The sequence below is a fragment of the Euleptes europaea genome, chromosome 5 (assembly GCF_029931775.1).
Source record: "Euleptes europaea isolate rEulEur1 chromosome 5, rEulEur1.hap1, whole genome shotgun sequence".
Lineage (NCBI taxonomy): Eukaryota > Metazoa > Chordata > Lepidosauria > Squamata > Sphaerodactylidae > Euleptes > Euleptes europaea.
Window position 1 is genome coordinate 48,919,718 of NC_079316.1, and position 11,698 is coordinate 48,931,415.

The window sequence follows — 11,698 nt, forward strand, 5'->3', positions numbered from 1 at the left end:
AACCTTGTAACTGAGAACAACTCATTGCATACAAACCATGAATATCTCAAGGGAGCATTGCTGATGTAACTAGCAAGTATGCGTCTGTTTCAGATGGAGAATTGCACTCAGCCAGCAGTGATCACCAAAGACTTCTGCATGGTTTTCTACTCCAGAGATGCCAAACTACCTGCTTCTCGATCCATTCGCAACCTCTTTGGGAGTGGAAGCCTACGTGCCTCGGAAAGGTAATAAAGCATCCACTCTCCCTCCCTCCCTCCCTCCCTCCCTCCCTCCCTCCCTCCCTCCCTCCCTCCCTCCCTCCCTCCCTTCCTTCCTTCCTTCCTTCCTTCCTTCCTTCCTTCCTTCCTTCCTTCCTTCCTTCCTTTTGGAAAAAATTATTATTACACTATAATTTATGCATAAGCATAAACATATTTTTGCAAGAAATGCTTCCCAAATTATTTGCAATTATGACACATTATATCCTTCCTTTAAATTTCTCTTAATCAATTTGATTAGGAGAAAGATTTTGTTACATTTCAGAATCTATTCATCAACTGTAGGACTTGAGTCTGATTTCCAGTATCGTGGAAATACTAATCTAGCAGCTGTTAACAGATGCACACTTAAGATCCATTTATCTTTCAGGAAAACAGCTGTATAGCTTAGTAGCATGACCTCGACAGAAAAAGGGAAATCTACGTCAAAGCCCTTTTTTTTTAGATAATCTGTAACAGAGGACCAATAGGTTTTCCATTTTTCCATTGAGAGAAGAAGGGCAGACTTAAACCTACCTAGAGGGCAAAAACATTTTAAATCTGGAGTAACATGCATATTTATCTTTATTTATTTACTTCATTTGTACTCTGCCATTTCCCCCTGTGGGATTCAAAAGTGGCTTATATTGTTCTCCTCTCCTCCATTTTCTCCTCACAACAGCCCTGTGAGGTTGGTTAGACTGAGAGAGAATAACTGGCCTAAGGTCACCCGGCAAGCTTACATGACAGAGTGGGGATTTGAATCTGGGTCCCCCAGGTTGTCTATACTACAGTGGCATATGTGGCTCTTAACATAATTAGCAACACTCATATGTACAAAGTTCACACTCCTAATTTAAGGTTGACTGATGGGATTGTAAAACTTTGGAATTAGCATTAATGGAGCAATGTTCAGCTCACTAACTAGGAAAAAAGTCATTGGAGAGTGATTTTCACATCAGTAGGTATGAAGTAACTCCTGAATGTGCCATGTGCATTGAATTGCATTTCTTTTTTCACTTGGCTTTAACTTTCCATTACTTTTTTTTTTTTTTTTTTTTTTTGCAGTAACCGTGTGACTGGGGTCTATGAGCTCAGCCTTTGCCGGGTGGCTGATGCTGGCAGCCCAGGTGGGAAGCTATCCTTTATCTTCTGCTTCATCTGAATGGTTTAGGTTAGCCTTGTCAGCATGACAAGTCTGAACAGAGTGTTGGGTTTGTGCTTAAAGAAGAAGGATATAGCATTTGAAGGGCATAGCATTAGATCCTCTGGGTCTAACATCCCAATTACAAACATCTGCAATAGCACATTTACCTGCAATGTCAAAGCTGCCATAACTGGATGTTTTATGATGTTGTACTACACAGCTGCTGGCCTACTAAATCTACAGAAGTCAATCAATCAATCAAATTTTATTTCGATACAATATCAGCTCTGAATAAAAATCAAAGTTAGGTTTAAAATAATAAAAGTTGATGGTTCTGGGAGGGATGATTTGAAGAAGAGTAGTTGACAAGTTGGGGGGAAATGTGGTTTATATCCTATTACTGTTAGGTGGATCTGCAACTGGTTGACAGATCGCACCCAAAGAGTGCTAGTTAATGGTTCCTCATCCACTTGGAGAGAAGTGACTAGTGGAGTTCCTCAGGGATCTGTGCTGGGCCCTGTGTTGTTCAACATTTTTATAAATGATTTGGTGAAGGAATAGAGGGGATTCTTATTAAATTTGCAGATGATACTAAATTGGGATGGGTAGCAAATACGGTAGAAGACAGAGCCAAGATACAGGATGATCTTGACAGGCTGGAGATTGGGCTAAAATTAATAAAATGCACTTCAGCAAAGAAAAATGTAAAGTTCTGCATTTAGGTAGGAAAAATCAAATGCATAATTATAGGTTGGGGGAGACTCGTCTGAGCAGTAGTGTGTGCAAAAAGGATCTTGGGTCTTAGTAGACCACACATTGAACATGAGTCAGCAAAGTGATGCTGTAGCTAAAAAGGCAAATGCGGTCTTGGGTTGCATCAGCAGAAGTATAGTATCCAGATCACGTGAAGTGATGTTATCGCTTTACTCTGCTCTGGTTAGCCCTCACCTAGAGTACTCTGGGCACCGCAATTTAAGAAAGTTGTAGACAAGCTGGAACGTGTCCAGAGGAGGGCAACAAAGATGGTGAGGGCTCTGGAGACCAAGTCCTATGAGAAAAGTTTGAAGGAGCTGGGTATGTTTAGCCTGAAGAGGAGAAGACTGAGGGGATATGATAACCATCTTCAAGTACTTGAAGGGCTTGAAGGGCTACAACATATAGAGGATGGTGCCGAGTTGTTTTCTGTTGCCCCAGAGGGTCGGACCAGAAGCAACGGGTTGAAATTAAATCAAAAGAGTTTCCGTCTAGACATTAGGAAGAATTTTCTAACAGTTAGAGCAGTTCCTCAGTGGAACAGGCTTCCTCAGGAGGTAGTGACCTCTCCTTCCATTGAGGTTTTTAAGAGGAGGTTAGATGGCCATCTGTCAGCAATGCTGATTCTGTGACCTTAGGCAGATGATGAGAGGGAAGGCATCTTGGCCATCTTCTGGTCACTGGGGGTGTGGGTGGGGGGAGGTAGTTGTTAGTTTCCTGCATTGTGTAGGGGGTTGGACTAGATGACCCTGGTGGTCCCTTCCAACTCTATGATTCCAGGATTCTAAGAGGAGGAAAGATCTTCTATGGGGAAAGGTTTTCAATCAGCTGTTTATGAATCTCACTAGACCGAAGGAAAAATTTGACTACTTAAGTGGTTATCTCCTGAGAGGAGTCTGCCAAGAGAAGGGAAACTTTAGCTGCTTCCGATCTCCCAGGAAAGGATGACAATATGGGGAGAATGTACTGCGATCTTATGTTGTTGACAGTTAATGTACCACTTCCAAGGATGTATATTGAGAATGAGTGTGGCACAGTACGCATGGTCTAAAACCAAACCCTAAGACCCATCCAGCAAAACCATTATAAGAACGTGTCTAAAATCAATGTATTAAACCTGGGCATGAGCAATGTTTCATAACAGATGAATTATTTCCCTCTGCAGGGATGCAAAGAAGACGAAGGCGTGTGCTTGACACATCTGTGGCGTATGTGCGAGGCGAGGAGAACCTGGCAGGCTGGAGACCCCGCAGTGACAGTCTTATCTTGGATCACCAGTGGGAACTGGAGAAGCTCAGCCTTCTGCAGGAAGTAAGACTCAAGCGCTAAGACCCACTGTAGGGCAGGGTGTGACAACCTGAGCATGGATAGATTTAGAGAACACAACACATTTCCAGTGATGTGATATACACCTTATTTCTTACATGTAGATTAATCTCTGTATGACATGACACCTTTTCACTGTCTACATGTTTATCTACAACCTAACCCTGTCTGTGTTTTATTTCTCAAGGTTGAGAAAACAAGACACTATCTGCTCTTGCGTGAGAAACTGGAGACAACTCAGCGCTCAGTACTGGATTCCCTGTCCCCGAGCTCCAGCGAAGACTCTGATTCCCGTAGCACATCTTGTGTCTCATCTCCCATCTCAGCAGATGGTACCCCAGATGGAAGAGTTTTACCACTGGACACTCCCAGTGAGAGGCAGAAAGAACTTGCAGTCAAGGTATGGAATATGGGGTGGCACAATGGCATTCTCTGGGAGGGCTGCATTTGGCTTCATTTTCAGCATAGGTATGTGATGTGGTAGCCATTGCTATACCTGTAGTCTTGCAGTGCTTGTACTGGGGATAGCTGGGTAGTCTTTTGCTCTGAAGTAAATGGTCATCCCTAAATGACAGCAAAAGCTGAACAAGGTTTTTAAGCTTGCTGTTGGTTTCTATTTGTTAGAATTTTTTTAGATAAATAGCACCACCTGTCTCAGAATCAATAACAAGGCAGTTACTGTGATTGCCAAGCTCTGTTGAAGCAAATGGCAGCATTTCTAGATATGACATTTAAATATGAAAGATCTTGAGCTCTCCAGCTTTGTTGAGTCTGTTAGCACTTTTGAAATTTTGGAAAGGGTAGTGGGAGTAGGGAGACTTCCCAGCCTCCCTGTCCTCTGCCACTTGGTAAGGCCATGGGGAAAATAGTTTTACCATAGAGCTTTGGTGAATCCTAGAGCATCATGATATCACTTCCGAGTATTTGCTGGATATGCACCATGCAGTTAATGCAATGTTATTCCACCTGTTCCTGCCACCTCCTCCTCTTACTGGTTGCCAGCCACCAAAAAACTGCTGACTTGGGAGGCAGAACCAATTAAAAATGGCTGCCATAGGTGGGAGAATCACAAATATTGGGAGATTCCAAGCAAAGCATCCTTCTATGATAGGAGCAGCTTTTTTGGAATGGACACTCCATGCTGCCACAAAAGGGATGCCCCCTGGGCTCTTCTATAGCATCTTCTGGTGTAGTGAGGTGGAGGAATGCCAGGATTAACTCTTTGATTTTAGGAAGGGGCACTTTGGGGAAGAAGCAGATGGGCATCACAAAACACATCAGTGGACACCTTGATGCCCATGGATGGATACCATGTTGGAAATCACTGGTTTAGAAGATGCAGACATTGTGCTGAAGTTCCTTTGCACACAAAAGATGCTATTATAGAAATAGAAAGATGGGACATTTGGTTTTCCAGTCCTTGAAGTACAACAAATATGATTATGCCTGCCATCAAACTACTAGTGTTTAAAATTTCCTCATATGTGCTGAAGGAACTTCATGTAGGGAACCTCATACATGCCCTCTCTACGCAAAAGCATTCTGACATACCTGATGGTTAATTCTGCCCTGCTACTGGTGCTTGAGTCAGGCCAAATATTTGTTCTACAAGCTAGATCTTTTCCTATTTTTTCTCTTTCTACAGTGCTTGCGCCTCCTTACTCATACATTCAACAGAGAGTACAGCCACAGCCATGTTTGTGTAAGCGCCAGTGAGAGCAAGGTATGAGAAACTCCACACTTCCCTTCTGTCCCCTGTTAAATAGAGAAACAGGTAAGAAGTAATTATTCTGCAGGAAAGGATGCTGCGTGACTGTGCCGGAGTGGCCAGTTGGAGGTCAGACACGTAGCTCTTTTTCTTCAGGAAGAGACAGGTGCAAAGTGTTGAATTTCTCCATACCCATTTCCATTCTGGATGGATCTAAGAGACATTGTCTCTTTTAGGAAGAGGGGGGCAGTTTGTTCTGGGCTACATCTTACCATAATAAGATCTTTTGCATTTGCATTTGAAATCTTATCTCATTTGGGAAAGAGAAGCTGAAATGGGGATTGTTTGGGGATGGAGAGGAGAGAATAACCTGACCTAGAGGTTTCTTGGTCTCTGGATCCAAAGTCAGTGAAAGACAGATGTCTTGGGAATAAAGTTGCTGCGAGAAAGAGCATCCCCTGACTGTCTTCTTCCCTGAAGACTGCTTGCCTCAAATACATATATGAGGCTTGAGCCTTTAGCAGGTTATCACCCATGGAAAAGCAATGGGTGCAGAAACTTTAATTGCACACTTTCCCCAAGGACTGCATTTTCTATTGTCCCTATGCTGTTTCTCTGGATACAAACGTTGGGAATCTCTATTGAAAGTCCCTGGGATGAGGTGTCTGTAATTTTTTGGTACAAGAGAGGTATTTTTGTGCAACAGAAGAGAGTAGCCCATGTTCACTACATGTTCAAGACATGAACACATGGCCAAGTACCGAACTCCAGCATTCCCAGATCTGAGTACGGTCCTTATCCTGCCTGTTAGCTTGCATTGTATAGTTTAGAGGGGTGTGTTGTAAAGCAAAGTTTCAGTTACGTTTTTCCTTTTTTGTGCATACAGCTGTCTGAAATGTCTGTGACCCTGTTGCGAGACCCCTCCATGCCAGCCCTTGGAGGTTCTACTTTGACCCCCTCCTCCACCTGCCCATCACTAGTTGAAGGACGGTACAGTGCCATAGAGGCCAGGTAAGTGAATTGGCAAAGCTAAGAAGTCCAAACTGGCTTATATCTTTACGTATATGCTCAGTTTGAGAGCCTGTACAAACTTCATGGGGGGAAAGGCAACTTGTCAACGTTTCAGTGAAGTTACACTCCTGCCTTCCCCCCTGCAGATCTCTCCAGCTCTCTCCCAGGGTGGAAAGTCCTGACCTTGAGCCTACAATTGAAGGAGAGCCGAAGAAATCCCCTACCTGTGGACCGGAGGATGAAAAGGAGACCCACCTATTATTGGTCCCTGATATTCAAGAGATTCGGGTCAGGTACAAGTTGAGGGCTTTTGGAAAGGATTCCGTGCTTGGCTTAGAGCTAAGCATTTAGATGATGATCCAGCTTCTTTTCAGAACCCAGAGATATTATGACTTTTCCTTGGGAAGGAAGTCATTCCAGTGCTGAAGCATGTGGTAATTTACAATTTAGCATAGCTAATGCTGCTGAAATGATGGGAAAGAGATGTAAACACCTGGAAGGCTATATGCATACATATTGCAAGCAATGTGGGAATGCTTTGCTGTGGAGAGATTTCCTGATCCACATGGGCAGGGCCAATCGCATGGATCCTTCTCCCTCAGAGGCAGTGTTTCAATCTGCTTGGGGAAGGTGCTTTCCAAGAAGACAGTATTAAAACCAACTTCCAGAAAACTGCCCCATTAGTCTGCCAGGCATCTTACTGCCTCTGAAGAAGACACAAGCTCTAATACCCTTTCCAAGGACTTTCAGCTATAGAGGGAGAAAAGAAAGCATAACACAAAAGAACCTAGGGCCAAACTAGTTATCATTTTAAAGTGATTTTAAAATCCTGGGAAGGCCTGATCAGGACTGGGCCCACAGCATAGTGCTTTTCTCTCCGCTCCCCCACAAACCTTATAAAGTGCCAAAACGGGAGGGGGAGGTGCAGCCATTTCTGCACTTGATAAGGCACCGGTGTGGGGGCCTTGTGGCATTTTAAAAGCACTCTAAATTAGTGGCAGCATCCCTATGGTGACCACAAGGACATTGCCACAGCTAATTTGGCCCTCATAGAAGTTTCCAAACCGGAGTGGGCAGCCAGGTGAATTCCTCCGCATACCTCAGCCCCACATCATCCAGCTGGAAATGGAGGAAGTAAATCACAGAAGCCCAGCCCTATTGTCATTCTCCAGAGCCGGTGTGGGCAGATATTTCTCTGCCCAGGTAGCTGCTTGAATCTGCCCATCATGCCTCCTTCCTGAGCTCCATTTTGAATACACCTCAGACGAAACAAGCAAGGAACCTGCTGCCCACAAAAAAACAGAATCTAAAGGGGGCAGTGGACAGACATGATGAAGATCCAGGGGTCTTCATCAGTCTTTAAAAGATAGATTGCATGCATACCCCACTGCAGTTTGGATTGGGGCTGCATAGGAAAGTTTCCCACTGCCAGGGTGGGAAGGTAGGTCAAATATTCTCTCACTGCCACTCTCATGCAGCCTGGTGTTGAAAGTCAAAGGTTCCCAGAGAGGATGGGGAGTTTGTAGGGGATAAATAATGACAGGACAATCTCCTGTCTGTTTGTCCCGGAGCTCTTCCAAAGATTTCTGGTCTAGGCATTGCAGTCCCTCAAGTTAAGGATGCAAACTGCTTCTCCCCACTCAAGATACTGTAGTTAAGGCATCCAAATTATAGTGGATCACAGCAGATTTTCCTTTAGGACTTCTTCCCACTCCAGTTATTTAGCATCTTCCAAGGATTTCCTCAATGCAACAAGGCAAATCTGACTCTAGCCCTCTTCAAATTTTGTTCTGTATTTTCACTAAACTTAAGCAGAGGAGAATGGGATCATGCCCACTGGTCCTGCCATCCAGTGTCCATGCGGTCAGCTACACATCAGTAGTGGACTTTTGTGTATGTACACTGAGGCATGTAGATGCTGCCATTCATTTGGTTGTGGAAAATGTCGTCAAGTCAAAGCTGACTTATGGCGACCCCCTAGGGTTTTTAAGGCAAGAGCTGTTCGGAGGGGGGTTGCCATGGCCTGCCTCCTCATGGGCTGAGAGAGTTCTGGGAGAACTGTGACTGGTCCAAAATCACCCAGCAGGCTTCATGTGGAGGAGTGGGGAATTGAACGCGGTTCTCCAGATTAGAGTCTGCCGCTCTTAACCACTACACGCTGACAATGCTTTCTGCAACATTCCTGATCACATGGAAGGGTCTGTTCATGTAAGCTTGTATGTATGTAGGGCCTTATTGCAGATGTTCTGCTGAATGTGCCAACATAAGGAGGCAAGGCCAGCAGCTATAATCCTACTCACCTCTATATGTATTAAGTGAACATCTGAAGAGGGTCTAAAATGGCTCTAGTTTGACATCACAGTGGCAGCTTTTTGACATCACAGCAGAAGCACTAGATGTGGCCTCAGTTCCACTTGCCAAAGGGAGTGAACTGCCCAAGGATCAGCAGGGTGGAAAGAGCCTTAAGGAGATTTGAATCCTCAGCCATAGTGAAGAGTGTAAAGCATGTTGCTAAAAACAGACTGAATCTCCCTTCCTGTGAGCACCTCTCTCAGCATAGCAGGGTTCCCCATATGGAAATAAAGTAAGACAGAAATTTGTATGCTATACCACCATCCAGAAATTCCACTTCTGTGCCAGAAGTTTGAACAGATTGGTAGATCTGGACTTGAGACAAAATTATCATATTATTTTAAATGTTTATAGCATTACAAAGTATAATGCCAGTGTTGTCTCTTCTACAGCCCCATTGTCTCCAGGAAAGGCTACCTACATTTCCTGGAGCCCCACACAAATGGCTGGGTGAAACGCTACGTGGTTGTGAGGCGCCCTTATGTCTATATCTACAATAGTGACAAGGACTCTGTGGAGAGGGCTGTCCTGAATCTCTCATCAGCTCAGGTGGAATACAGTGAGGACCAGCAGGCAATGCTGAAAGTAAGAACAAGTTCGCAGCTCATGCAGAATGAGAGAGCAACACCTAGAGCCCAGGGCTGATCTCAGATCTCAGTGTTCTCAGATCCTCGTCTCTTGCATAAGTGTTTTAAGTGGGATCTGAGGACTGATTCACACATTACAAAGACTTTGCATCCTCCACATAGCTGTCAAGAGGACTGCCAATCAGATGTGCATTGGTAGTTCCATGCTTGGAATTCCCAGGCTCATGGGGGCCCAATTCAAGTCAGGACTGTAGGGAGTGGGGGCTTAAGCTTTCCCACATGCCAATTTCCTGACCTGAAATAGCCCCAGGAAGCCACTGTTTGTCCTATTGAGAACCTTTCGTATACTGATGGCTACCTGTACATTTCCCTGCCAGGACAAATCGCATCTCCCAGGGCCATTTCCAGTTGGGAACGTGGAAGGAGTTGGAGAGGCTTAAACCCCCTCTCCCCATGCACCACATTCCTAATCTGAACCATGCCTGTGTGGTCCTGTGTGATCAGGTGTGATCCAGAGCACACCTGAGCAAAAATCCTTGTGGCAGCAAGATGGGGGACGTGAGCATGTTGTAACAGGTGAATTGACTCCAAGGCAAAAACTGAGTGGATATACAATTGAGATAATTTTGTAGACAGTCCACACATTTATGCTGTAGCTGTGCTCATAGCAATCACCTTTACTCCCAGATGAGGACAGAGGCCTGGCCCTGCTCTGGTTAAAATGGAACACAGAGTTCCATATTTGCAAAATATAGTGTGTGTAGATATCTACATATCTGGAGGAAGACTGTTACAGCATGAATAGTCTCAACAGCCCCTGAGTTTAGCTTTGAAACAAAACTAAACATATCTTCTGGGAACATTTGGTTTGGACAGTAATATCTCCATTCATTAAATTATCTTGTATGTCCCATTTCTATATCTTGTATATGTCCTATTTCTGTATTGCTGGGTTTTAATTGCAATGCTCCCCACCCCCCATTTTAGACACCCAACACATTTGCAGTGTGCACAGAGCATCGTGGAATCCTGTTGCAGGCAAGCAGCGACAAGGATATGCATGACTGGCTGTATGCATTTAACCCTCTCCTGGCTGGATCAATAAGGTAAATTAATATTTTAACAGTCACACTTCTGTAGCAAGAGCAAAATTCAAGGCAGAAAGACAGCTTCAGACTTCCCTGCCCCAAAGGCTGAGCCTTCCTGGTTTAGCTCAGAGATCTGTTCTGGATCTCTCTCTGGTTGAAGGTCTGGAGCAGTGGTTCCCAAAGTGGGCAGTACCACCCCCTGGGGGGCTGTGGGATTACCTAGGGGGCACTAAGAGGGAAGGGGACAGCAGGGGGTGTTAGAGGTGGGCTCCTTCAACTGTGTTGTTGAATAGGGTAGGGGGTGCTGGGGTTGAGTTTGTGGAACCAAGGGGGCGGTGGCCCGAAAAGTTTGGAAACCACTGGTCTGGAGGATAGTTCTGCTACTATCTGATTCTCCTCCCACCACCATTTTAAAATTTTTTCTTCTCTTGTTTTCTTCCGCAGATCCAAACTGTCTAGGCGGAGAACGGCCCAGACAAGAATGTAGCCTCAAAAACCCGCCACCCCAACTTCAAACAGGATTGAGATAATGGGTGCTCTCTGAAGGTCCCCATCTTAAATTTGGATCTCTCCTGTCCTCCATTCCCCCAGAGGCCTGCTCCACAGAGTTACAAGTTACAGCTCCATCTCAAGTTACAGCTTCGTTGGCAAAACTTATTTCTATGGTAACTTTAGAAGCCTGGCACACCCTGGCTATGATGAATTCTTGTGCACATGTGATCTTCCACCCATCTCTGTATTGGGTGACCTAGGTGACATATGACCAGTAACAAAGAAAGAGCTTTTTAATTATTAGTATTTATTTTTTAAAGTGACAATTTCAAGAGGTTGAAATTTGCCTAAGAGTGAAAATCATGTGGAATTATTATTGAAAGGAGATGGAAGTTATAGGGCTGTGTACTGATCACTCATAACTTATTGACATTTTCAAAATTACTTACTAGATCAGGAAAGAGTAGTATGGGATTATATTTATAAAGTATTTATTTCTATTTGCGTCACTGAAAAATGTACATTGTGTTTATTTCTCACATTTACATGCATACATTGTGCTGCATCCCATTTTTTGGTAAAGAAAGAGATGTGGAAAACTTGCCTGGGGAGCAAAAGTAGAGGGTCTTGTCTGCCATTTTGAGATGTTCCCTTTATGATGTTTATATTTGTTACCTAGTCAGCTGTTGTTTTAGTTCAGCCTAGGGTCACGTGCAGATGTAACATTCACCCACCTTTTCTTTTTTAAAAAAACAAAATGAAAAGCAGCTTAAGGAGGCTATAATCTGGAGCGACGTTGCTTATTTCCTTTCCATGGAGGGCCAAATCTTTTTCCCATGGAAGACAAAGTAGCTGGAGGTAGGGTTTGGATTTTGAGGGAGAAAACAGCCAGTGGTGGAAGGACTAAACACCCCTCCCACATTATTCCATTTCTGCTGCTCGTAGCCTCTTCAGGCTGCTTTTCATTTTTTAAAAAGTCAGGGGACTGTTACATG

At 44.2% G+C, this 11,698-nt stretch overlaps 1 protein-coding gene across 1 annotated transcript in view; it reads left to right on the forward strand.

Moving 5' to 3' along the window:
* The window catches only part of KIF1A (kinesin family member 1A), a 115,264-nt gene extending 104,209 nt beyond the window's left edge, over positions 1-11,055 (forward strand). Inside the window, exons 39-48 of the mRNA XM_056849277.1 lie at positions 94-227; positions 1,308-1,369; positions 3,305-3,450; positions 3,653-3,865; positions 5,111-5,188; positions 6,060-6,184; positions 6,331-6,477; positions 8,929-9,121; positions 10,111-10,229; positions 10,656-11,055. Coding sequence (XP_056705255.1) covers positions 94-227; positions 1,308-1,369; positions 3,305-3,450; positions 3,653-3,865; positions 5,111-5,188; positions 6,060-6,184; positions 6,331-6,477; positions 8,929-9,121; positions 10,111-10,229; positions 10,656-10,698 — 1,260 coding nt within the window. The 3' untranslated portion in view covers positions 10,699-11,055. The remainder of the gene's footprint in view (positions 1-93; positions 228-1,307; positions 1,370-3,304; positions 3,451-3,652; positions 3,866-5,110; positions 5,189-6,059; positions 6,185-6,330; positions 6,478-8,928; positions 9,122-10,110; positions 10,230-10,655) is intronic.
* The last annotated feature ends 643 nt before the right edge of the window (positions 11,056-11,698 follow it).